Genomic DNA, 26217 nt, shown 5'->3' with positions numbered 1-26217 from the left:
GGGAGCTCTTCTGCTCCAGCCCTGTGTTTTGACATGTTTCTGGGATGCTGTAGGCAGAGGGGCAGGGAAGAAACTGCTATCTGTGGGATATTTGCTTCTCATAGCCTGCATAGCCCTGAACCATCACCAGGGTCCCAAATGTGACTATCTTCCTCTTTATTTATAGTCCTTCATGGTTCCTTCTGAGCATGCAGTTACAAGAAGTGCTTGGGAATGGACTTGGTGCCTTCTCTGCACTTGAGGTCCATAATATGGACATAATATCTCATAGTAATCATTTATTTATTTAGACGACAAAAAATCAGTTTTTCTTTTGCAAAAATGGGACTCTATGTTTAAGATTCCTCTGGAATTTCCATACGTGTGTAGCTCCATTCTCATATCTGTCCAAACTCACACAACATTAAGATGTTGAGGTGGTCACTCACAGCAATATGCCACCTTCATGAAAGGAAAGCACTGAAAAATATTTAAATGCAGCTATGCAGTAAATAAAGAAATTACAAATCTCTTTTGTTTCAGCAGTTAAAAAGGCATAGAAGTTTTCTCACACCCACAAGCTCAAGAGTGCTGTATTTAGAGTGCTGAAAAGCAAATTCCAGTACTGAAGCTTGCTTCTCTGGCAGGCTACATTTGGGTATACTGCCTAAGTCCTGGAAGCAGTGACTAAAACATACTTATTTTTGACATGTACTCTGGTACTGTCTGTCTTTTACAGATTGCAATGGAACTAGATGGTGGTTCACATTTGTGTTAGTGTAAGTAAGACTTTACTACTTGTTCAGGTTTCAAACCTGCATGCTGAGTGCAAAGTTCTCTCTTAGCGGACATGCCTTCCTGTTGATAGAAGAAGTTGCTTATAAGGAGATTTCTGCTTTCTCTTGACCTTTTAGCAGCTAAATAAATAAAATCGCAGATCTTAGGTTTTTGTCTTTGTGAACTTCTGCAAAGGTGAGAGAGGTTTCTGGGGTAGTAAAGGCTGCTCAGGTCAGTTGTAGAAATCCTGCAAAGTCACTGCCATGTAGGTCAGCACGGCTGGAAAGATTTCCCTGGCTACTCCCAGATGGTTGTGCTGCAATGGCTAAAAACCTCTAACTTTGAGAAATGGTAGTATGGATGTAAGTTACGTTGCTAGATAAGACATTCAGAAGGGTTGTCAGAGTTTTTTTCTATACTTGGTGATGGCAATCCAACTAGTTACCAAAATAACTTTTCGTATGTTTGAGGCAGAGCATCTCCTGAGGCTGGCTGCAGGGGACACCCTGAGGAAAGCCAGTTCCCAGCCACAGCCTGAATGGCTGCGGGGGTGATTGCAGCTGGGCATGTGGTGGGAATTTGTGGTTTATGGAACCACCGCAGAACCAATTGGAGATCATTTGCTTCTTTCTCATTTCTACTTTAAGAGGGACATTACAGTAAATAATGTCTGTGAAGAGGAGGGAAAAACATGCTGTGATTTGTTTGACCTTCTTCTGTTTTTGCATTCCTTTGAAGTTGGTAAGTAAATAATTTGGGCAACAAAATCAGCACTCCACAGTGTTCCTTTGTTTCTTCTGCTGCTCTACCTTCCCTTCCTGCTCTTGGACCTCCTGCCAGACACCACTTGGTTAGCTTGGGCAACAAAATAAGTGTCCTCAGGAACTGCAGCAGCACAGAGGATAAAATGTTTCCTGACTTCTTAATGGAGTTAAATTAAAATACAACTCAAAATGTTTATGTACTATTTGTTTTCCCTTTTGCAATAGGGCATACTGTGAAGTGGGGGACTTCTTCCCTTAAAAAGATATTAATACTAATTTAAAGGCCATGGAAGATGACAATTACTGCTTTTTTTTTTTTTTTTTTTTCAGATGATTATAGACTTGCCTTAATTTTTAATGGTTTCTTTCATTATTTGAAAATAGTTTTTTCTGTACCCACAAAATATTGTGAAGGACATAAAGTTGGACTTCTGGAAAAATCCTGCTGTGGATTTGTACACTTTTGAAGTGGGGCTCAGCCAGTTACTTGGCTGGTGTAAATGGCCTCTGCCCTGAATCCAGTGGCTTGTGAAATCCCCAAATGCATGGTTATTTCCCCCCTCTGCCTTCCCCGTGTGGCTTTGGGCTCCAGCACTGCTGGGGAGGAGGGCTGGGGGTTCTCACCTGCTCAGCAATGCCTCAGGTCTGTTCTATTGCCCTTTGTTTGAGCTCACTGGCAGGAAAAGCACGAAGTTCTGGCATCTGACATTCTCTGTGGAAGTGATGGGTTTATGTTCCAGTTGCAAGGAGGTGTCCCTTCTGTTATAATGGCACAGTAAAGAGCTGATGCTCTTGACCCAGGTTTGGCAGCAGAGAGGTTACATATGAAGCACTTAACTCTGCATTTTACTCCATCACCTCAGAAAGCAGTGAAGGCACGAACAGCCCCCCCCCCCCCCCCCCCCCCCCCCCCCCAGTTTTGTTTGCAGCATGCATGATTCTGTTAGTGATGAAGGTTAAAGGAGCTGTATGAAAACCTAAAGTGTTTTCAGACCACATCAGTGGATTTGGATGGCACCTGGCAAGTAAACTTGGGTTTTCTCTGTCTTTTCTCCTATCCCATATGAGCCGAGAGGGCACAGGTTTGACTGGAAGGAGTTGATTTCTTTTTTAGATACATATCTTTTCTTATGCATAACTCAAATCTTATTTCAAACACAGATGCAAAACTCCTTGACTCAGTTATTATTGCAGCTTTTAATAAGCTGGAGTTATTACTTCAGTGAAAGCGATGTGGAAGATGAGACAAATCTCTTCTTCTTGTGGGGCTTCTCATCAGAGCTCTCAGAGCCATAGGCTTGACTCAGTGGTATTTTGTTCATTTTGACTGTGCCCATTTGCTGCAGTGGCTCTTCAGAAAATGCTAATTTTTTGGGCTGAATTCAGAATTAGGTATTCAAACTCAGTTTTCTGCTCTCTCCTTGCAAAAGAAGAAGGAATGGAAAGGAAGGACAGGCCACGGGCATCCAGCAGCTCTGCTTTCTGTCCTGCATGTGGAGTAGGGGGAGCTTGCCTCGTCTCAAGAACCCCCATGAAGGTGGCCTTCAAAGGGATGTCAAACTGGGAGAGAGGAGGCGGGGAGGAGAATAAGGGTGCTTTGGGGGACTTCATCCCAGCAGAAAGAGTGGGCAGCCAAGGGACATCAGGTAGCAATACTCTATAACCAGGGAGACCAAGTGGGAAATGCTGGGGCCCCACAGGCCTCACCCAATGGAATGGAAGAGGGCAGCCAGCCGCAGGCCGAGTGCGTGATCGTGCCTAGGTATAACACGTATTTTGCACTGGAGTGAGTCCAACGGTGTTAGGAATTGCTTCGTGAGGGTGAATCAGAAGGATGAAAAAGGCAGCTGTTTGCTGCCAGGATATTGTAGCAATGCTTTTGAAAATGCTTTGATGTCATACTCTGTAACTGTTTTGTAGTTGGCCGAATCAACATGTTTCTGAAACTTTTTATATTACTTGTTTCAAAAACTGTAGCCTTTTCCCTATCTCAGAAGGGAATATGCTGAGTGGCTGGATGAAGGCACTGCATGCATCCACATGTGAGTGCAACCAAGGGGTGGAAAAGCCCAGGGAGCAGAGGAGTGAGACACCATGGCCTAGCTTGTGTGCTGGGCCTAGGAAGGGATGGAAGGACAGAGTCGGTCCAGTCAGGTGGTTCTGGGTGACAGTAGGGTACCTGAAGGAACCAGCATCATTTTCAGGGATCTCTCTGCTGCTTCTGGCACCACCACCATTTTGCTAAAGTCCCAGTATCTGTCAGGGGCTGTGTCCCAGGCAGCTCACAGGATGGGGCCAGAGCTTGTTTGTGGGCATTGATTTCATCACCTCTGTCTTTCCTGGGCAGGTTAGATCCTGGAGGGGGCCCTCCTCCCTGTGTGCTAGCAGCCATGGTCAGACCCAGCCCAGACACAGGGATACTTCTCCACCTTGTCCCACACGCATCCATCACACGTGTGTCTGAGCATGGGAATACCTGCCAGCCGCTAGGTATCTCCCCTTGCCCTCTCCACAGGCACATGTGCTGGTGTCTTCTGGTGGGGTCTCAGGTTTGGGTTTACAAACACGCACTGCTCTTGGCGAGCACCATGTGAGAGAGGGCAAGGCGTGAGTAGTGTGCCCACTGCTGTGGCAGAAGGTGCCAGTTGTGGTTCTTGCTTCCTGGGGAGCTGTTTCCATTGTCTGCCATAAGAGATTATTTTTATCTCTGGTAAACAGCCTTAATTCCAGTGCTGTGTGATCTTCGGTACAACCTGCATGTAGGCCTACAGGTGGTCACCCATGATTCAGAGATCATGATCTTGGTCTTGATTCAAATGCCCGTGGGAACTTGTTCTACAAAACATGTATGATGTGTTTTCAATAACTCCTGATGCTGAGGAGAGATTTTGTTAAATCTAAGTAGGTTTAGATTCTCTGGTTGTTGAGTACCTTGGGCTCAAATATGTTGCTTTGCTTCTGTCCAGTGAGAAGTGATGAAACGTGGATATCTGAGGCAAGGCTGCCAGCTTCTTGCCAAATGGGGTGATAGAAAACAGTTCTCAGAAGTAATGATAAGTGACAATTTAATGTCAGCAAGAAATTCTGTGTCAAACTGACTGGTTAAATAAACATATTTCCATCCAGAAGATCTGTGCCTATAGAAAAGAGTGTGACATCAGGTGTTTAAACCATGGTTTTCATAAGGATGAGGAGTTGTGTTTTCAGCTCCCTGTATTTGAAGTTTGGCCAACACATTTCTACTGAAAATCAAATTTTCCCATGGAAAATAATAAGAACAAAACTAATGGCAGTATTGTTCACATTTTACATTTGAAAATGTGACTAAGGACATGCTTTGAATTCCTTACAAGTTGCCTCCATTTCTGAGCTCATTATATAGTGATATTTGTGAGTTTTTTACTAACATTTAGTCATTAATTCGCTCTTTGAATTGTCAGATCCTGAGCTTTATTCTACCTTCCCTCTATACCTTCTGACTCCTTCCCTAGGGTAAGTTTTCCAGCAAATTTCAGTGTACCAGAGCAAAGAAAAATCTTAATCTTGCTGAGAAACTCAGAATTCAGAGCTGCAGCCAGCCTTCTCTGTAAGAAACAATAGCTACTAGGACTTGGTCTGACTTCTTGGACATCACTTTGGTTCTTGTCGCAAACAAGCTTCTATCATTAGTTTTTCCTTTGTGGCAGGCAGGCAGAACTGAGGCAGCAAGGGATGTTATAGGTGTAGGCTGATGCTGAGCATTCCTCTCACCAGCTGCAGTGTTTGGATGGCCATGCTCCACCAGTGAAAAGTCAGAAAATAGCATTTATGCTTTCTTAGCTCAAAAGATGTTCTGGTGTTAATACTCTTGCTCAAAGACAGATTTAACAGAAAAAAAAAAAAAGGAGTTTCCCTGGGAACAAGACTTTGTATAACCTCGAAGGAGGAGGATGGCAAGCTGAGGTCTCAGGCACAGTTTTCCCTGTACACTTTCTGCAGAAATATAAGGCTCTGTGACCTGGACAGTCATCAAGGTCTTATCATGATAACAGGGTCTTTACAGTTTTTTGAGCAGCATTTTGCACCACAAAAGATCCTTGGCATTGTACAAAGGTGACACAGGCCAGAACATAGCCCAGTAAGATGAAGTCTCTGTGAATACTAGACTTTCCATTTTAAGGAGTTCATCCCCATGTGGTTCTGTAACTTTCCCTTTGTTTTTCCTTTTCTTTCCTAATAAGGATAAGTTGCAAACCAAGCTCAATACCCAGCTAAAATAAATGCTCACAGTTAGAAACATGCAGTTTAAATTAAAGGCCATGGGCAGTTCTTTTTTTACTGCACAGCAGTTGGCTACACAGGCATCAAGGCTGTCCTGTGTCCTGCTGAAAGTGATCTGGTTTTACACTGCCTGGACCTCTGTGGACCCCTCTCTGTTCAGAAAGTTGACAGCTCATTTACCATAATGTTCTTTATATTTTCATTCCTATTGCCAAAAGTTTCCATTAAAAGGTGATTTGCTGATGATGCCAGCTTGCCTTTCATCTTGAGTATTTTCCTAGGCATCCTAAAATCAAAAGTGCTTGGTTAAAAAACTTGAACAACTGGTGTTTTATAAAGCATATGGAAAAGGAGATCTGAAGAAAACATATTAAATATGTTTTATGGTGATATGATTTTGGATCTATATCTCCTATTCACCTCTATTCCCAGCATGAACCTACAACAAAAATAAATAGCAGGCAACAAAGCTAGTAGTAATGCCAAAGCTTCAAAATAAATGTGGTTTCTTGTGAAAAAGCAGTTGAGTGAGTTGGATGAAATGGCAGTGTAATTATACGGTAGCAAGTCAAAGTTTGATAGCTTGGAGCTTATCTTAGCACAGGATGCCACTTTCCCCCCCAACCCTTGGTATGCCACATTTCTTTTTCAACACTTCATTTGTAGTTGTTCATTTTTAAATAATTCTATCAAACCTTAAATTTCTTGTTACTGATGATTTTGGAAGGAAATTCAGATAGTAATTAAAATGGCACAGAGCAAAACAGTTTAACCAAAATATCCCCAGAAGTAAAATTTTGGATAGTTAAAGTGAACATTGTGAATTCCCAGCTCTGCAGGATTCTTTATTTTGTTAACACTTCTTGGATTAGCTTCAGTTTTGCCAAGATAAAGGGTAACAGTATACAAGACTCCTATGGAAAATGTGCCTATGCCCTAACTGACCTGAAAATTAGGACTGCCTGTTACATGTATGTGTATATGACACTAGTCCACCGTCACAAAAGTTTCCATTATTTGGAAGATTGAGCAGAACAAAATGGCTTAAGCTTTAATATAGAAAATTTAAGTTACTAGTACGCTTTTAAGTAGTTCAGTAAAAATTGCTTCCTTTTAGTAGTCAAGGTCTTTTATCTGATACCTGCTTCCTTCCCCCTCTGGGGATGCTTCCTGTTTTCCATGTCAGTCCACACATCCGCCCATGTATTTCCATGTGCCTTTTTCCTGTTGTCCTCTGATCTGCTGCAGCTGCTCCTCAGATGCCTCTCCACCAAGGAAAGGTTCCAAAGCCGAGCTGGCTCCTATACAGTGCCATGAAGACACACTCTGAGGACACCTGCCCTCAGCTCTTGAGCTAGGAGGCAGCAGCATGTGCATTTCTGGGCGTGCTGCCGCAAAGTGGCCTGTGTACCATTAACAGTGCACACCCCACTTTGGAAGTCCCTCTTGTGTCTTCACCTTGTCCCCTGTGCTGTTTGTATTGTGCAAGGGGCACAAGAAAAACAACAGGAAAATAAGATGTGTCAGGTCTCTGACAGTAAAATCATGTCTGTGTTTTCATGTATGACTCTGTTACCCTCTGTGATGGCTACTGCTATGGAAATAAAATGCTGACTGATAACTGGGAGAAAATTATTTAAGGAAGGATCCTGCTTTTTACATGTGGAATTGCATCATCAGGGAGTCAGTGGGGTTTGGCTGTAAACCAGAAAGCCAGAGAGACACTGTACTGTCTGTACATTGCTGTCAAATACACCCTAGCTCATGAGTGTTTCCAACCTTCCTTTCTACTGCTTTGCAGTAGAAACGTGACTATTTATTTCAGTTACCTGTGTTCCAACAATAGCAGAACTGAGGTGGAGTATTAAAAAATACTTACTTGAAAGGGAAAAGCGCATGAGACATGATTAGGTAGCCAGTATTTTCTTACATGTTTTTTATTGAGGAATACATTTTGTTTCTCTTCCTTTTTGTTCTCCTACTGCAGGGGACGGATGTGGGCACACAGTCATGTATCAAGACAGTGGGACGCTGGCATCCAAGAACTATCCTGGGACATACCCAAACTACACTCTTTGTGAAAAGAAAATCCAAGTTCCTCCAGGAAAACGCCTGATCTTGAAAATTGGAGACCTGGACATCGAATCACAGAAGTGCGAGTCCAGCTACCTTACCATTGAGAGCTCTTCAACATCACATGGTATGTAAGAGACAAGGCCATGGTAAAAGTGTGAGTAAAAGGCAGCTTAGCAAAATGCAAGAAACGTCAGTCCTCTCCTCCTCCTTTCTGTATTCAAGTGTGTCGCTCTCTGTGTGGGAAGCCATTGTCCCACTGTGTGCAGTTCTGCCGCTGTGCTGTGCTGCAGAGGGGCTGCTGGGGCTCTGGCACAGCCATCCTGAGGGCTCTGCCTTCAGACCTGCAGAGCTGGACCATCACCGTTTTGGTACAGCAAGTCTATACATCTATATCAGCCCTGTTCCCTTCTTATGTAGGGAAAGATATTCCTCACAAACTAGACAAAGATGAGAAACTGGAGTTGATGATCCTGTGTGTCTCTATTCCTAGGCAGTCCATGGCTCAGAGAGGAGATAACCTTTACTATTGCTAGCTGTTAGCCACCTTACTAATGTACAGGCTTTAATGCTTGCAGATACTAAATGCATTCAGCCAGACTGCACTCTTGTAAGAGATTTGCACAGGAAGATAAGTAAATAATCTGCTATAGCTGTGCACTTAAAACAGTCATAACAGCAACAGGATTAGAACCTGAGGTCTTCCTCAAAATGGTTTTCTGAACCAGTTGTCACTGAAACTTGTGATCTGCACTTTTTAGAAGAGTCAAACTGATTTTCAAGTCGTGTGCCCTTTTTCAGAAGTCCAATTTAAATTCAAAGCTGCAAGGAGTTCTACAATGTAGGAATAAACTCCTGAATTGACAGTTCATAAAATTTTGCCTCCTGGGAGTGGGCTTTGTAGCCCTTCAGTCAGCTGAGGCTAAATGTGCTGTACTGGACTTAACAAGCAGAATGGATTCAAGGGAAAAATGTGATGAAGATATGAGCTGCACAGAGCCTCTGCAGGTTTTCCACCTCACCACTTGGCTCAGAAAAGTATGTGGTTCTCCAAAGATGAGATCTCATAGGATATCTTAGTAGTAAGGAGGGTTGATTGCCTTTCATTTATCAGCATGATAGGCTTATCACTCATCTGGTAAGAGAAGATCAAGTGAGGTATTAAAGGCTTGCTCACAAAGGGAGGTAAAGGTAATTATTGTTCTCGTGGGGGAGGTATTACGTTTTGAGACAAGCTTCACTAAGAGTGGGCAGTGACATGCTGATATCTAAGCCTGCACAGAGCTTGATTTGAGGCATAAGGAGCTTCATGTTCATGTGTGCTGGGATTTTTTTAATGTTATTTATTTATTTCTTCACTTTGAAAGTGGTGAGGCACTGGAAGAGGTTGCCCAGAGAAGTTGTGGGTGTACCATCCCTGGAAATGTTCAAGGCCAGGTTGGATGGGGTCTTGACCAGCCTAATCTAATGGAAGGTCCCTGCCCATGTCAGGGGGGGTTGGAATTAGATGCTCTTTAAGATCCCTTACAACAAAAGCCATTCTATGATTCTGTGATCTGTTTCATAACTAAGTAATGAGTTGTGTTCACCTGAAGCAGTCTGTCTGTACTTGGCAGTAAGAAATAGGTGGTTAATAATGCATTAATGTATCTTTGTATAATTTTTATCGATACTGTCTTGACATTTCTCATCTAAGAATCTTCTCAGAAATAGGGATAAATCAATATATTGTTTTTGAAGTGAAAAATGAAGCTTGGATGTTGATTGAAATTCTGGCTCCTCACAGATCAGCCTGAAAGCATCTTCACATCATTTATCCTGCAGTTATTCTGCCTATAAACACAGAATAGCTGTGTATTATGCAATCAAGTCCACATAATTAATTTTTTTAGAGTATTCCCACACCCATTTTCAGATCTGGTTGGTAATGTCTGATGCATGTGGACTATAATTTGCATTCTCAGTAATGAACTGCACAATTAGCAGATTTTGGTCATATCTGATTAAACCAGTTTAATAGTTTAGGCAGACATACCATCTGTAATGATTTTTTGTGGTCTGCAGCTCACTGTAGACTTTCCTACCAGCATACCTACAGAGTCTCTATTCTACATTCAGGCAAATCCATGGAGAATGGATGTGGAAATAGTTCTATAGGCATAAATTCATGATGCTGCTTATGTTTTAAAAGACATATGAATTCTTAGATGAGATTAGATCTTCTCTAAGTAATTTTTTTCAACGGTCTTGCTGTAGCTTTGGGTTTCAATATGCATTTATGCAAGCAAAAGAAACCCTGTGAATAAGCACTGCTACATCTCTTCAGTCTGCTAAGTGTCCTTTTAGACAGCTGTTTCTGAACGCAGATCTGCTCTTTGCAACCCTTCCCTCTTCATGAACATCTACAGGCAGGTTGACATCTTCCCTCTGGCCAAGGAGGTACTGACCTTAGCCATCAAAATTCTTCTCATGGGATGATGGAGAGTTGAAAATATTTTGCAAGCACTGAAAACACCTGAGCAATTAAAAACTAATCTCTGTGTGTTTTCTGTATTTGACCTGGATTTAAAAAGGGAAACCTAAAAAGCAAAGTATGAAAGCTGGCAGTGTGAATACTGCTCATGTTTCAAATTAGGCTGAGCAGCCTTTGCTTTTATTTGGGAGGTTTGCAATTACAAGACAATAAGGTCCAAAGGGAAATATGTTTTAAATATCATGCTGATCTCTTCAGCTCTACAGAAGACAACAGCATGAATGTCAGTATGAGTACAAACATCTGTTGAGGACTACATCTGAAGCTTAGAAAATTGGTCAGAGGCAAAATACTAGATTATGCATACAAATAGAAAATTAGTCTGAAGAAGACTCCAGACGATAAAGTTTTGTTTTCCTTTCAGATTTCTTCCAGCCTTTGCTTTTAACTGTGATTCATTCATCATTATAACCATCTGCAGGGATTCTTGCAATACAGCAAGGGGTAACTCAATTTGTCTGTGGGGTATTTATGTTCCATGCAGTAAAGGGAAGCTGTTAAATACAAATGAACGGATTAATTGATTTATGTTACTTTTGTTAGTTGGTGACTACTTACATGCAAATTTTATTTAAGTTCAGGACATTCCTTGAATTCTGTAGATGGAGAAGAGTATGATTCATTCCTAGAAAAGCATGTAGTATTGTGTATGCTGATCTACTGAAACCTTTCTGAGTCTAAACTAAGACACAAATGTGACACTACAGTTCCTCTCACCTTTGGCACTTCTCAGCTTTGATGGACCTGTGATAGCAGCTATTGAATTTAGATTTCTCCAATATTGCAATTAAAGATGATAATTAAATAATCTTAATGGAGCTCTAAAACTGGAGTCATAAAGCATCTGAACACTGTATCTCTGAGTTATTACTCTGCAAATTATTTTCTTTAGTGTTCACTGGAGGAAAGAACCTGTAGCGAGCCTTTTCTTTCAAGCTGTTAGCTCTGTATCCAGACGTAGACGTGAAAATATTAATCATCAGTCAGCAAAGGGAGTCTAACACCCGTTTTGGTGAAACTGAGTCACCTTTGTCTGACAAACATTTTAATATTAGCACAGCTTTGCACGTGTTGTCTCTAGGAGAAATAAATAGGTGATCACGTTCTGTTTCAAAGGCACAGTTTTTCACTGGATTAAAATATGGTCGTTTTTGTTCCACAGAAAATTAATATGAACATAAGCTCACAGTGTAGACAAGGTGCAGCCTTTACTGAAATGCTTTTCTTCTCAAGTTAATTGCATTATCTGAGCATATTAAAAATACTGAGCTCTGAAGTAGAGCTTCTGATTTTTTAATTAGTTAAAGGGATATGTGAAAACAAGATTAACCATGTCAGCCCTGTAGTTCTCAAGAACAAAATTTGCACTACTTATGAAGGTGGATCATGTTTTAAAAGTTCAACAGGAACTGCTTTTAGTCTGCTTCTTCTCATGTCTCTATCAGATTTCTGTACCTCTTTTGACCCCTTTTTCTTGCTTTTTTCTATCTCTTTCCCCATCTAATGGCTTAGTATTTTTTCCCTTAATTTTGTGAGATGATCATCAGTCTTGACTGGAGAGAAAGACGAAAGAAGAGATAAGTGCCTACTTACTTCCTCATTCACTTGCAGTCAGTAGGAGGTTGATGTGTTCCTCTGGGGTGGATGTCAGAGCTGCTGAGTGACTAGTAATAATTTGGAGAGTTAGTGCAGTTGACTTGTTCTTGCATAATTTACAGCTAGTAACTAATGTGAAATAGAGAATTTACTGAAAATGCTTTCTCCTCCCCACACCCCATCACTAAAGGTACAGAGTACCTTCCGATGCCTCCTACCTGTCATTATTACTTGAGGGGATTCATCAAACCCGTCACTCCTTATTATGTATTGAAATAAACATGTTGTTTGAATAAAGGGTGTGTCCAGGTTTCTTTTTCATCCCTCAAAGGAAACTTGTTATTACTGTATTGTTTCTGGTATTTCAGGAAACCCAGAGAAATGCCCAGACAAGTTCTTGCTGAAGATCAAGTTGAGCAGTTTCTTAACAGTCAAAACGCTTTTAGCAGTTGGGTTTCGCCTGAGTGGTTGCAGTATCCTGAATTTTCAGCTTTGGAAGGATTGATGTAACAAAGAATGTCAGCGTTTTGTTTTATCAAGTTGACCTTTTTTCCTGTTAGCTGCATACAGTGTATTCTCTGGTTTTTGTTAAACTACAGTTCTTCACTCATGATTCCTAGTTGTTGCTGTGCTTCTGTCTTTGGATTTGGCTAAAACCACAACAGCGTTAAAAGCGGGGATCTCATCTGAGGTCAAGCAGGCAGACCTACAGCCTGTGCAGGTGACCCAGATGCTCCATTTTAAAACTCTGATTACTTCCCCAACCTAACTCAGACGTCTTTTTCTTTATTGCAGTCTTTTGCAACCCTTTGGAAATGTTAACTGAAAGTTATATTTGTTTTTCCTGAAACAAGAAGTGCTTACCACTCAGCCTGAGGTCAGGCTGTGTTGCACAGAGTTAAGTGTTGAATAACCAGGCTGTCTCATCCTGACTACTCTGTCATCTCATATCTGCCAAGAATTAAACTCCACCTTCCCCGCACCCTGCAAGGAAGGAGCAGCACCTTTTGTCTCCTGGCATGTCCTTGCAGGGTCCTGCTGGTTCCCACTGCACATGTGCATGTCAGGGTTGGAGCAAAGAGGACCTCTCTTGGTAAGGGGGAGAGGAATAGTTACTGCTCATCAAAGTACCTGTGTGAATGTGGGATGGAGATGAATTTTGAGAGTGCAGGTGTTTTCATACAACAGATCCTTGCTGGTTTTGTGAGCTGTTTGTGAAAGACTTGCACTCTGGATGAGTTTTTAGCTCTGAAGTGAAACAAGTATAATCTGTGTTCATCATACCCCTGTCTTTCCCCAGATACTGAGGTAATTCCAGATTGATTTATTTGAGAAAAGGCTACAATTTAAAACATTGTTTTCCCCAAACAAATGCATTAAGACATGATAATCCTTTAGAAGCACATTCATGGATTGTTGCTGTACCTTGCCTGCCAACCATGGCTTACTCTGCAAGTAAAGACTGACAAAAGGGAGAAGATTCTCTGTTGAACAGAGACCATCATGATTTAATATCCGAACCAAGTTTCTTCAAGATCTCTGCAAATGTCAAGCTGCAGATTTCAAATAAAGTTGAGGAATTTGAAAGCAGAATGAGCAAGTGAACTGGCCATTCAATAGCTGAAGAGGGAAATAGTTGCTTCTGAAAGGAAGAAAAAGCCTTATAGAACAGGCAGAAAGTATCAAGAACTAGAGAAACAAACAGCATGTAGGCACTGCCAGCTGGTGTGAAAGAAAACTGTCCTCTGGGCACAGTACTTCTTAAGGGAAGTAGAAAAAATAATGGAACGTAATTCAACAAAGAAAGCTCAGGAGCTGTGCCAGAGCCTGGTTGACAGTAGAAGTAAACTAGACCTCATAAAACCAGACAATGCTGTAAAGATCATCAGATTTGCAAAGCAACACTATTATGAAAAGACAAAAGCAGTAGGCCATTGCTAACGTTTAAAAATAAACAACACGTAAAATAGTCTCTTTAGTCTCCAGAGGGGCCAGCCAAAGGATATCCATGAGACAATTTACTGTGTATCTTTATCTTGCAGGATGTTAATACTGCTTGGAGACAGTGATTCCAAAATAAAAGCGTTTTATTTAAGCCACCTAAACCATACCAACAGATAAAATGTTCTGGATGAAAGGCATTAAAAGTTAGTTTAATTATGGAGAATATTACATTTAGTATACTTGAAATCCTTAGATGCCTAATATCTCTCCTGCAGTATTTTATATATATATATATATGTATATATATAAAAGGAATCTGGAGTGAACGGACAGAACCACAGTTGGGTCAACTTCTTGTGACAGGGAAAGAAGAAAAGGCCCTGGCATCTAGATATAGTGATGTTGAAATATGGAGAACACCTACTCAGTTTCATCACATGTAACACATCTGTTTATTAAATCAAACTCTTTCCTTTGTTCTTATAAACAAACCAAATAATCCTGACTACTTACCCCAGCAGAGCTCCAGCCAAGTCGCTTTAACAGGAAGCTGAGAGACATCAGCATTCATGACTCGTTTTTCAAGCCGAATATGCAAAACAACCCACCTCACAACTAACATTAGAAGATGAAAAACTGATAACGTGATCTGGCAGTTCTCAAAAGGGATCTTAAAAAACTTCTGGCTAAGTCCCAGGTTTAGGAATTAAATATTTATCCAGAGTCAAGTCCAAATGCTGCAGTAAAAATTAACAGCCTTATAAGCAAGTTTCTTATTCTCGTATGGGGGCTTTCTCCATCATCCCTCATCTTCACTCTGGTTGTACACTATTCATATAGACAGCCCAGGGAAATCAATAAATCCCACGTGGAATGGACAGACAAGATGGGGAGCACATATGAATGAGTTTTAAAAGCAAACAATGAAAGTATTTTTGTCACCTCAATTGCAAATGGAAAATACTGAGAAGTTTAAATACAGTTTTCAGATGAAGTCTAACGTGCACAGATGCTGACTGGGTTTAGTCTTCTATGTCTATAAACTCTCACAATATATGTATTTGAGGTAATAGTGGGTCAATGGAGAGCAAACTTACCAGGCACTACTGTGTCTGTAGCAAGGGCATCTAATCAGGCACCCCACAAGCCAAAATGCAGAAACCTTGGGAGACTGTCCTGTCTCTGGATTTACAACATGAAAGGAAATAGAGGACTGATGTGTGGAAGTGCAGGGGAAAGAGTACATAAACCCAAAGATTTTTCTAAAGAAAATTTAAAAACAGATGAAAACATAAAATTCTCTCATCTATCAAAACTGAACCCAAAGAATTGTCTTGACCCTGAATCAGTTTTATTTTCTAAGCATTACTAGTTGTCCCCTTAGTGAGTTTCCTGGAAGACCGTCAATGTAAAATAAATTGATTAGGGGAGAAACTGTAATTTGAAGTTAAAAAGGCCACTCTGCAACGACTTGGCAAAATGGAGAGAGGTGCTGCTTAACCAAACCCAACATTATTAGGTAAATCAAATCAGAGGGTCACTGACACTGGTCATTTTAAACACAGTAAGCACCAGAAAGGGGGGATTAACACCTTTTCCTAAAAACCAGACTGTACACATTTCTAATTCTTTCAGGGAGTAAAGAACCTCTGAGTCAAACTGGTGTCTGGTCAGTTTCCCTAAGAACAGCAATATAGGGGTGAGATAGTGCTTACACTTTTTCCTGAACCCTACCTCTCAGCACTTATTTCTCTGTTGGGTAACATGGAAATAAACTCTGCTAGATCCCAGGCAAGTCTGAGGACCTGACAGTGTAGTGCTGATATGGTCTTACCTGAATTATTGAGAAGAAATACATTGAAGTGTTTTGCAAGGCTTCCTCAGCCGGCAACAAAAGAACAAGTGAATGTTTTGTAGTATTAATGAATTCCACCCCCCAACACACCTTATTTTTTTCTTTCAAATCTTTGCAGAAGACTTATAAACTTTTGGAAAATATTCCTTCCTTGAGTATATACTCTTTCTTGCTTCTATATCCTTTAAGGAATTAATCCTAGGCTCCCTTTATTTTGAGCTACCCATAGGAATCTCTTGGTGCGCCAGAACGGCTCTTGGCAGAAAATAACCATAGCCTGGTAACCTTTTTGGATTTATTACTTAATAGCAGAAACTTGTCTTGAGATATTGAATGTTGGTTTCTTAAGCTGATTGCTTCTGAATTTCCTGCTTTAATTTGGATTATACAGCTCTATGTGTCTAGATTATTTTTATATTTTATTTTATTTTATTGGTTTTGCCCATGAAGTATGATTTGTTTGTATAATTATCTGGAACGTATGTAGACTTGCTACTGGTGGAGTCACTCATCCCTGATCCAGCTGATGTGTGGTTGAGTGAATCAGCCATCTAAATTATACCTCCAGAGTAGATAGGTCACTGCCAATCGCTGCGAGGGAGAAAGCCAAAGAACACTTGTGAGAAAATATGTAGAGACAATCCTTGAGAGAAGAAAAGGACTAAAGCTTTCTCAGGTGTTCTGTTTTGAAGACGTGCAATGCTCCCTGTCTTTTCCCCCTCTTCTCTCTCTCTCTCAAAAAAAATCTAAGTTAGCACTTTATTTCTCCCACTGCAACCTGACACAAAAGACCTTCTCAAATAAATCACTCGTGCAGTTGTCTGGTATGACACAGTGTCAGATGCTGTCTTTTTGATAAGTTCATTTCCTAAGCAATTTGTTTAACCCTTTTTATAGACATTGTTTTCTCTGACTAAGTCGTGAGTCATTTTTCAACACATGAGTACTCCAGGGAAATGTCACACTCGTCGCTTGTTTCTCTGCCTGCCTGGCTTCACCATATGATTTTTATGAGCCAAAAGGACAAGAGTTCTTCCTTTTGTTTGTCCCATTCTGCTGACAGCTGGCTGTCATTGGCTCCAATTGGGCTACTCTATAGGCTGACCTTTTAGCTGTTATAGGGCAAATTAAGTATTTGGAAAAGAGCCCCTTCCCTAACCCAGAGTATCAAGCAAAATGAAGAAGCTTTTAGGAGCCTGTTACGATGGGTATCACTCATCAAATCTGTGTCATGATGTGAATGTAATTTTTTGTGTCTCAAAAGTCAGTTCCAAGTTGCCCTAAAGTAGCCACCACCACCAAGATGAGGTTGTCTAGGAAAAATCAAAGTGATCATTTTTCATCCCAAAGACTTGCTTTAGGACACAAAAGCTGTCATTCACCTCAACAGAACAGATGGGCTGAGGGCTTGTAAAGGGTTATTTGTTTTTCTTTTCCTCTGGGGAAAAAAGTCTGTTTGCCATCTTACAAAAACCTCTTCTTTGCAGTTGATATTGTAAACATGCTCATAAATTTGAACAAGTATATCTAAACTGCCTTGAATTTTCTGTATTATCTGTGCCTGAGGGCAGCTAGAGACAAGTGTTTGCACCCAGGTATGGTGACAGAAGGCAAGCGCAAAGACTGTGGCAGTCTCAAAGGAACACTCCCCTTGGGAACTGAGTTTCTGAGGAAGCAAATGTAATTACTAGGAGTCCTGGGCGCGCCTGCTGTCACAAGAAAGGTGTGTCCCAAAGACTTTTCCAAGATACTGCAGTTGGCAGCTATAAAACCCTTATCTAATTCACTGTAAGCACAAGGCTGTTGTCTCCCTGTCCCACTCCCTTCTTCTTCCCCTTTCTCTCCCTTTTTTTTGTTAAAAACTCTAGAGACTTGAACTGTACTCTTCTATGGTCTAATGGTGTTTTTAAATGGAAAAAGGTTAAGAAATGTTCTAAGGGAAGCGCTACTGCCTTGTAGTACAATTTGGCTTGTGCAGTGAAGGTCCTTGAAAACCAGGTGTTCTGTTTCTGATCTTAATCCTTCCCGACTGGCTGCTGTGCCACAATGGCATGAGCTGTGTGTGTTTGGAGGGTTTATCTCGGGGACCCTGCCTAGATCCCTTGGATTGCTTTTGAATGTAGTGTCATTTTCTCTAATGAGTTACTGCAGTTGTAAGCATGCTATACTTCAAGGGTCAAAGGGCATTAATCTTTCTCTTAAGGCTTATGCAATGAGAAACGTGGATGTTGGAATTGCTGCCATGGAGAGACAATTGGATCCTGGCCATTCCTTGTCAGGGTAACTTTAGAGCTCATACCCATAAAGGACTGAAGCCAAAACCCTTTTGTCAACATTTGGATTGGTACTGAAAGAGAATGAGTGTGTTATGAAATTCTTTGCTAATCATGAGAATATTCCAGCCTAATTATGTCATCTAAACTTTTGAAATCTTCTTTGTTCTGTCTGTAGGGCCGTACTGTGGTAACGTGATGCCTGTCCCCAAAGAAATCATTCTAGATAGCAATGAGGCAACTATTCACTTTGAGAGTGGATCCCACGTGTCAGGACGAGGCTTTCTGTTGTCCTATGCCAGCAGTGATCATCCAGGTAAGGTGAAATCCAAAAGTAGTAGAAGATTAGTGGCATAATCCCCCCTATTTAATTATCATCTCTACACACATAGAGCCTTAGCCTAAATGTTTGTTCCTAAATATTTCCAGATTAGCATGAGCCATGGTATTTTTAATAGTACGTGTGCAAGAAACAGTTGTAACATTAACCAGATATAATAGCTGCTGAAATCCTACCTAGACCATTTGGAATACAGGCCCAGTGGAGGGGAAAACAGTGCCTTCTCCTTGAAGCTCTGCTGTGTTTTGAGCTCCAGCATCCATCACACTGTGAGAGAATGGAAGGGTAGGAGAGATTAAAGTTTTCATTCCCACATTTAATGTTCTGGAGGTCTGTTCAGTTTTTAAGGTGTAAAGCATAAGAAGAGTAGAAAAGGGAGTTGGAAAGAATGAGAGAAAACCATAGCTGTTGCTTCCAGTCCAGTAAAATTGCTTAAGTATTATACAGAGAGGTCCTTAAATGTAATTTCATGTTCTCCAAATATTTGTCTGTATTTTTACATCCTACAATGGGAATTGACATTTGCAAACTTTTCACAGATCTAATCACCTGTTTGGAACGAGCAAACCACTACACAAAGGCTGAATTCAGGTAAAGAGGGTTTGCAGCTCTGCATTCTGGTTTGCTCTGCTGTATCTGTCAACTGGTTCAATTGCTACAAAATGTTAAACAGTCTTGTTTTTCTGGAGAGGTGAATTTTTTTGAGTTCCAATGCTGTAATGGTCTAACGCCTGGTTGTGAGAAGCAGTAGTGTAGAATGGAAGTCTGTGGCCCAGAAAAATGACGAAATGGAGTTGCAGAGCTCTCAGCAATTCTCATTAAGAGCATACATATACATGGTATATGTAAAAAGAGTTTCCACTTAGAAATTCAAAGTAGCCTCACATTCCAGTGCTTCCTCTGGGAGCAGATCACGTTCCAGCTGATCTAAGATTATCTGAGGACAAGCTATAATTTCTCGGTTCCTTGAACTTTGTGATAGGTTTGAAATGGTAATAAATCGTGCTCTTCTGCCTGCTGTCTGGATGTGCATATAGGCTTCTTATCTTACTCTGAAAACCTGTGTGGTAGCATTTCTAGAACAAGAGAAATAAACAGAAATAAATGCCCTTGAAAAACTGCTTTTCTAGTTCTTTGTGTGCTACTGTGTTCAGTCCACCTATGAACTCAAGGGTCCATTTATTTAGCTCCTAGACTCACAGAGCATCAGCCAGAAATTACGGCTAAAATATTTATTGGTTTGAGGGCATTTCTTTTACAGGAGTTTGTTTGTATTATCACTACAGTTCATGTCATAAACAAGCCTTTCTTCTCTCACTACAGCAGATACTGTCCTGCTGGCTGCAGAGACATAGCAGGTGACATTTCTGGGAACATTGGAGAAGGATACAGAGATGTAAGTACACAGGATAAAGAGGGGAAATTTATAAAGACAAAAGAAACAAGAATAGAAAAACTTGGTTTCAACTTTTGCTGCTTGACTTTTGTCAGTAATTCTTCTGGGCTGTTTTGCTATACCTTCTATTATCAGTATATAAGTAAGTTATCAGTATATAAGCACACAGAGACGCTTTTCAAACAGACAAATCAATTGTGTGAGAACAAAGTCCACTGACTGCCAAATATACCTACTGACCTGTGGTTTCTGGCTTTCTGGAAAAAGCATGCCTAGTGTTTGTCCTTCTTGAGGCAATGCTCATCCATGCATGAAATATTCCTATGATTTTAGCTTTTACTTGTTTGGTGTCCACATGTGAAAAAAATATATTTCAGTAACACGTGGGTTTTCTTTAGGATTATGCCTGCACTATCCTAGCATCTGCACTGAAATGAAATAAATATTACACGTTGCCTAATCACATCCCACCGATAACTACCAACCTTTTGGGTTGTTTTAACTTCTTGTTCTTTAAACTCAAAAGTTGAAGTGGTTGCATTTATCCACAGCTCATATCACTCAGAGCTCTGCCCACTCTGTGCCCCTTGCCCTGGACTCTTCTCCTGTCATGCCTGTGAAATCTTTACCTTTCTCGAAGAGAAGTAAGCCTAATCATACCACTGAAGAAAAATGCCACCCTATCACAGTCGCTGAGTTCCCAGAAAGTCAGTGCTCACGTTTAACCTGTTCATCCAGTTATTCAAGTGTGCTGGCTCCAGCCTGGAAAGCGGCAGAGCTGAAGAAACAAAGAAATGCCGTGTTACATTCTCATTAGTTGGAGTTATTCTGCCCTTGGTTCCAATGATTAGGGCAGAAAAGCAGCACATGGCATGACCTCATGCAGATTTTATCTGCACTGAGGAATTTGCAAAAGAAATTCTCCCCCCACCATTAAGGAGGATTTTCTGATGGGAAGAACCTGCAGGGCTCCCCTGGAGATGTGCTGCCTTTGTGCCACCACTTTTCCCACCCTTCCCTGGAGGAGACAGTCCAGCACTCCAGCTTGTCCAGTAGCACAGCCCAAACTGGGCCAGTGTGAACCTGACCATCCTGTGCCTGCAGCCCCTAGGACAGTCTCCTTTGTACCTTTCTCTGTCCCTTTCCTGCTTTGCCCTAGCCCAGTGGTGTGTTATTTCCACCTACTTGGCACACAAGTTCTCCTGCCTGTATTTTTCAGCAGTATCCCACCTGAGATACTGGGAAATAGGCTGCACTTAAAGCCCAGAAGCAGCTAGGCAACACATAGACAAATCCCCGATGTACACCATGACTCAAACCCTAAGGTGCAGTGATAGATAGGTCTGCCTTCAGGTAAGAACACCAAGGAATTATTGATTTATCTTCCCAAAGAGGTGTTGCCTTGCCTTTGACTTTTTTCCTGAGGAGTGACAATCTTAAAGCATCTTCTCAGAAGCAGGTTATTTGTTTTTTCATTTGAAAAGAAAAATTACTTTGGGAAACATGTATTTGTCAAAGATTACTGCTCTTTCTCCCTTCCCTGACTCTTATTCCTCTTGAGCTTTTGCTGGATTTTATGAACTGTAACACCTGTATACTGGTGGCTTGGAAGGGAGAGCATTAGCAGTTTGTCAGATTGATTTCCTGAGCCTTGGCTCCTGCCTTTCAGACCTCGCTGCTGTGCAAATCTGCGATCCATGCTGGTGTGGTGGCGGACGAGCTGGGCGGCCAGATCAGCGTCACCCAGCACAAGGGCATCAGCCGCTACGAGGGCATTGTCGCCAACGGTGTCCCCTCACTAGAGTGAGTACCACGGGTGGGGCTGGCACCGGGGCACACCCCGGCACACAGGGCACTGCCCACATCAGCACAAGCAGGTGGGGACACCATTTTGGGGAGCAAAAGATGTTAGGTATGGGTCTAGGGCTTTATTAAAATAGTGTTGGCGTTGGAGATAGGAAGAGGTTCCAAGTTTTCAGTGGCTCTATACCATGTAGGGTGGTATTTTCTTTTTCCTTCTATTCCTTCCAAAACATACTTGCAAATTACTTTGTTAGCAGATACATGAGAGTACGATGCTCTGGAGCAAACAGCTTTAATCGATGTGCTAATAAATCATGGTAAATTCATGTTGAAGTTTAAAAAAAGCTAGGAAAAATGAGTAAGTAAAAAATGCCATTGAGCCATAGGGGATTTAATGAACAACTTCTTAAACATTGTGTTTTTGACATGTTCAGAGTTTTTCTCTTTTAGAATATTTATAACAAGGGTATTATATTTATTGCTTATCTTCTGACTTTTAATTGTACTGTTGTTGAAGTAGAAATAAATCCTCTAATCTCTATCCAGCACAGTAAGCCCTTCCAGCAACTGCTTCTGTCATTCCAGTTGGTTTATAGTTTTTAATTTTCAAATGTTATCTGGATTTTACATGAGGCCTTTTTTTTTCTTTTGTAAGAAGGGAAATTTCCATCCCATAGCCTATGAGAGCTAAGGCAATATGTATTTTTTATACTATTTTCCTGTTTTCTCCATGATTTCTCACACCTTCCTGACAATTTTACAATCATGGTTTCATTCATGAAAAAAAAAAGGCATTCATGTGTTCTGTTGCTGTGCTTAAACTTCAGCACAGACTGAAATGCTTTATGTACAATGGCACTGGAGTGTACAAAGCTGGGTAGTGTGTAGATCATAGTCAAAGGACGGAACAGCCTAAATATTTTCTATTTTTCTTGAAAGTTAATTGCCAAAGAAAATTAATATAAACTTGTCTCAAAGCAAATCAAGACTGAGAACTCTGCTCAGGCACCAAGCCCCTCCATAAAACAAATAATACAAATTCTTTCCATCACACATGCCAGCTTAGTGAGACCCTAAATTAAATATTTTGTGCCTTATCTAAAGGTGTTACAGAGCTGTTCACATACATTCGTATGCTTGTGACCCTCAAGAATCCCAGTGGAGTAACTCGGACAGTGGCACATAAAATTTCATAATGAAAGGGAGTTGTGATTCCCGTTCTTATTTTTTTTCATGGTACGAGAGCTAGTGGGCAAAGAATGAAGTGTGTAAGACTGCAAGTGTACACGTGCTGGGGGATTTAGTCCATTTAATGTGAGGTGCCCTGAGAGAGCACCCTAAGGAGGAGCAGAGTCCCTGTAGCTCTCCTGCCTAGAGGGGCAGACAGAGGCACTCCTCAAGCATGATGCACATCTCCGAGGGACGGAATTGCCCTGAGGAGACAACCTTGCTTTCTACAGGTTGTGCAGGAAGCCACAGGCTCACACTGGGCTGTATGCCTACAAACTAGATGGCATGTATTTTAAGAAAAATGGGAGTGTCAGCACAGCACTTCCCAGGATGCTTCTGCCACACCTGGCAGCTGCGACAGTCTCTAGAACAGACGAACTGTTGGTGTGAGCCCAGGAGAGGGAAATTGGAGCATGTAGGGAAATGCTTTTATTTCAAAACATGAAAAAGTGTTCCTAGAAACAGTAGGCTTGTTTACTAAGAAAAAGAACCAATGCATTTAGTGCTTTAAAAAAGCTTTTATAGGAGCTATCTACAAAGCTGCATGGCTTCCCTGTTCTGCAGTACCTACATGCTGAAAGAAAATCCTGCAGATGAGCCAGTGCCCACAAGAAAAAATTGGTGCTTGAGCACCAATGCCTTAAGAGCTTTTTAGATGCCCTTAAATAAGAGCTTGCACAAGCTTTTAAAATCTCATTTGTAGTGGATTTCAGTATTAAAGATTAAAATTATTTAGTGACTTGAGCTGAAATTGACCTCATCAAAAGCTGCTGCTGGAGTGCATCGAGCTGTTAAGTATCTGTGTTGTTAACGTGGAGTTATGTCTTGCTCACCCACCACCCTGCAAGAGCTGACCTTGGCCTCCCCACTCCATTTTTCAATGTGCTTCTTACACTCCAGCATCTTTGAGGTTTTCACTTCCCATGATCCATGTGCGGACCTGCACCCCCAGATGCTGTAATGAAGCCTGAGTGGCTGGATTTGTTGAGCAGTTCTGATACCCCAGTGCAAATACACAGGATGTTGTAACATGGCCCGGCCTGTGACTTACACATCTGCACATGTGGAATCATTTGCCTTTGAAAATGCAAGATTGCATATTGACAAAATGCTTGTCAATAGTGAAAGATGAGATTCAGGGTTAACCTGCACTGCTTAGGAAAAGCTTGCTTGAGACCAGCTCTGGCAAAAAAATAAAAGGCAGGATTCTGAAGGTTGTCAGGCAAATGCGGAGCATGGAGCAATACCCTCCCTTAAAGGACAAAGTGGAACCTGTGTGAAAAATTCCAGCAGTCACATTAGGAAACTGATGAATTACCACTTACTGAATTAGCTTGTTCTCTTTAGTGAATTACAGCAGAAATTTATCAGCTTGATTTCATAGCTTCGTAGACCTTAGGAATGCCAACCTCCTCTATTTGCTAAATTTGCAGCCCTCTATTTGAAAGGGCTCTGGGTGACTTTTTTTCCTTAGCAGTCTTCAAGGAGCACTGTGATTGCTGTTTTGGGTAGGCTTTACTGATTACATAGTTATTTATATTCTACTTTTCTCTTGAAATGGATTGCTTTGCATTCACTAAGAAATCAAAAACTGTTTTGGCTGTGATGTCAAAGTGGTTTGAAGTGAGCAGAGTGCATCTGGTCGCCCCTGAGGATTGCCTGTGGGGAAGATGTGGGAGGGAGGGTTTGTGTTTCCCCTTCTAGCTACTCAGCCACCTACATGCCCAAATAAATCAGCTCCCACCCAGAGCTCTGAAGGGCTTCGTTTGCCTGTAGTCATTAGTTTTCAGTGACAAAAAAAGGCAGTGTTTTTATTGACCTTGACATGGGACTACTCTCCTCTTCCCTGTTTGCAGTGCTCTCAAAACATATAGCCCTACACATCATGGTAAGGCCACAGACAGTACCTCAGGGGAAATTTTCCTGGCCAACAACAAAGAAAGGGCAGCCTGAAAGGGAACTGTCTCCATGCTTAGTGCAGAAGTTGTTTTACTGCTTAGTCATGCTGGCCAAGGCTTTTCAAAAGGGGCCAGTGATGCGTGCAGCTAATCGAAGTGACAGCAGAGGGGGCAGATTTTCAAGAAATCCAAACTAATTTCATGTTAAAACCCTGGCCTTTCTTTTTGTTAGGCAGCCAGTTGGAGTCATTGCTTCTGGAATGAAACCTCAGGGGCATCTCCTTGGGAATTAGAAAGTGGCTCCCTGAAAGGCCAAGGAAAACTCAGCTTTCCCTTAGAGTGGTGATTTTATCTTGTCCTGCATTGTGCAGGGCTGTGTGGAGTGGCCCAAGAAATGGCTTTTCCCCTGGAGCAAAACAGTCTGTGTCAGAAGGAGGAAGAAAAAGGAAGCCATAGATGTGGTTAATGGAGCACAAAGAACCATTCTTGATGGGAGATGCTGACCGTGGTTATAACAGAACTGGTTCCCGCCCAGATTAAAATAAGGAGTAGTTTTCATCCAGTTTTCATCCTATGACACACCTGTAGCCCAAGTAGGAATGGCCAGAGCTGGTGTGGTTTAGTCTCCATCAAGTGTAACTCTCACAAGCAGCAGGAGTAGCAGGGTGGTGCAACAGGGAGTCACTTTAAAGCTTTAAAAAATGCTCAAAACCATTAAAAAAATTACCCAGATACAGTCACAGTAAGAGATGAGCTTGAGTGCTCTTATGGGGGTCGATAACCGGCCAGCGGAGAAAGTGGCTGTCTGGCCAGAGATGTTTTACTGGAAAAACAGTGATTCTGAAGCTTAACCTCAGCACTCCTGTGACCACCTCATGAAAGGCTGAGTTACCTTTTTCTTTTCTTACAGTGGTTCTCTGTCAGATAAGCGGTTTACATTTACTTCGAATGGTAAGAATAATTGCTTTGTTTTTAGCTATTTAAATATTTTCTGTAAAAGTTTTAAAAAATAATCAGGAGAATGTCAGGCTGTGTCTAGGAAGGATATTTTAGGACAGCAGTTTTTTTAAAATTGTCAAGTAAATAAAAAAATTGAAGGGATGTGAAGTGAGCTAGAAAAAAAACACAGAATATGTGCGGTCATACGCACATAGACGGGAAACAGAAATAGTATTCTGCTGTTACATTTCTGGTGCCAGCATATGAAAAATGACAATCAGATAAACCCATTTTTATGTACTTTAGGCCACAGAAAATGAAAACAGTTTCTCCTCAGACATTTATAATTTCCATCTTCATCATAAAAGCGGAGAAAGAAAACATAGGAGAAATGAAAATATATTTATATTGCACTGATACAGAAGGAGTTTTTGTTTATGGCTTTCCAAGATGCAAAACCCTCTTTTAATCTGTCAAGACGTTCATTTGCATAAAACACAGCAAAGAGGGGGGGAAAGTTCGCATTCGTTCATTTGAATTATATTCCACTCATTTGA

The 26217-nt window shown here is 41.3% G+C and overlaps 1 protein-coding gene across 2 annotated transcripts in view; it reads left to right on the top strand.

The window, feature by feature from the left end:
• DCBLD1 (discoidin, CUB and LCCL domain containing 1) overlaps positions 1-26217 on the top strand; it is a 47266-nt gene that overhangs the window by 7830 nt on the left and 13219 nt on the right. Inside the window, exons 2-7 of one of the 2 annotated variants that reach the window (XM_039569319.1) lie at positions 7768-7980; positions 18233-18370; positions 18934-18985; positions 19721-19790; positions 21460-21593; positions 25632-25672. In XM_039569319.1, coding sequence (XP_039425253.1) covers positions 7768-7980; positions 18233-18370; positions 18934-18985; positions 19721-19790; positions 21460-21593; positions 25632-25672 — 648 coding nt within the window. Of the gene's footprint in view, positions 1-7767; positions 7981-18232; positions 18371-18933; positions 18986-19717; positions 19791-21459; positions 21594-25631; positions 25673-26217 lie in introns of both variants that reach the window. The other variant, XM_039569318.1, reaches the window with a different exon arrangement.

This window comes from Corvus cornix, chromosome 3 (assembly GCF_000738735.6).
Source record: "Corvus cornix cornix isolate S_Up_H32 chromosome 3, ASM73873v5, whole genome shotgun sequence".
NCBI lineage: Eukaryota > Metazoa > Chordata > Aves > Passeriformes > Corvidae > Corvus > Corvus cornix.
This window is presented reverse-complemented; position numbering and strand designations above follow the sequence as displayed.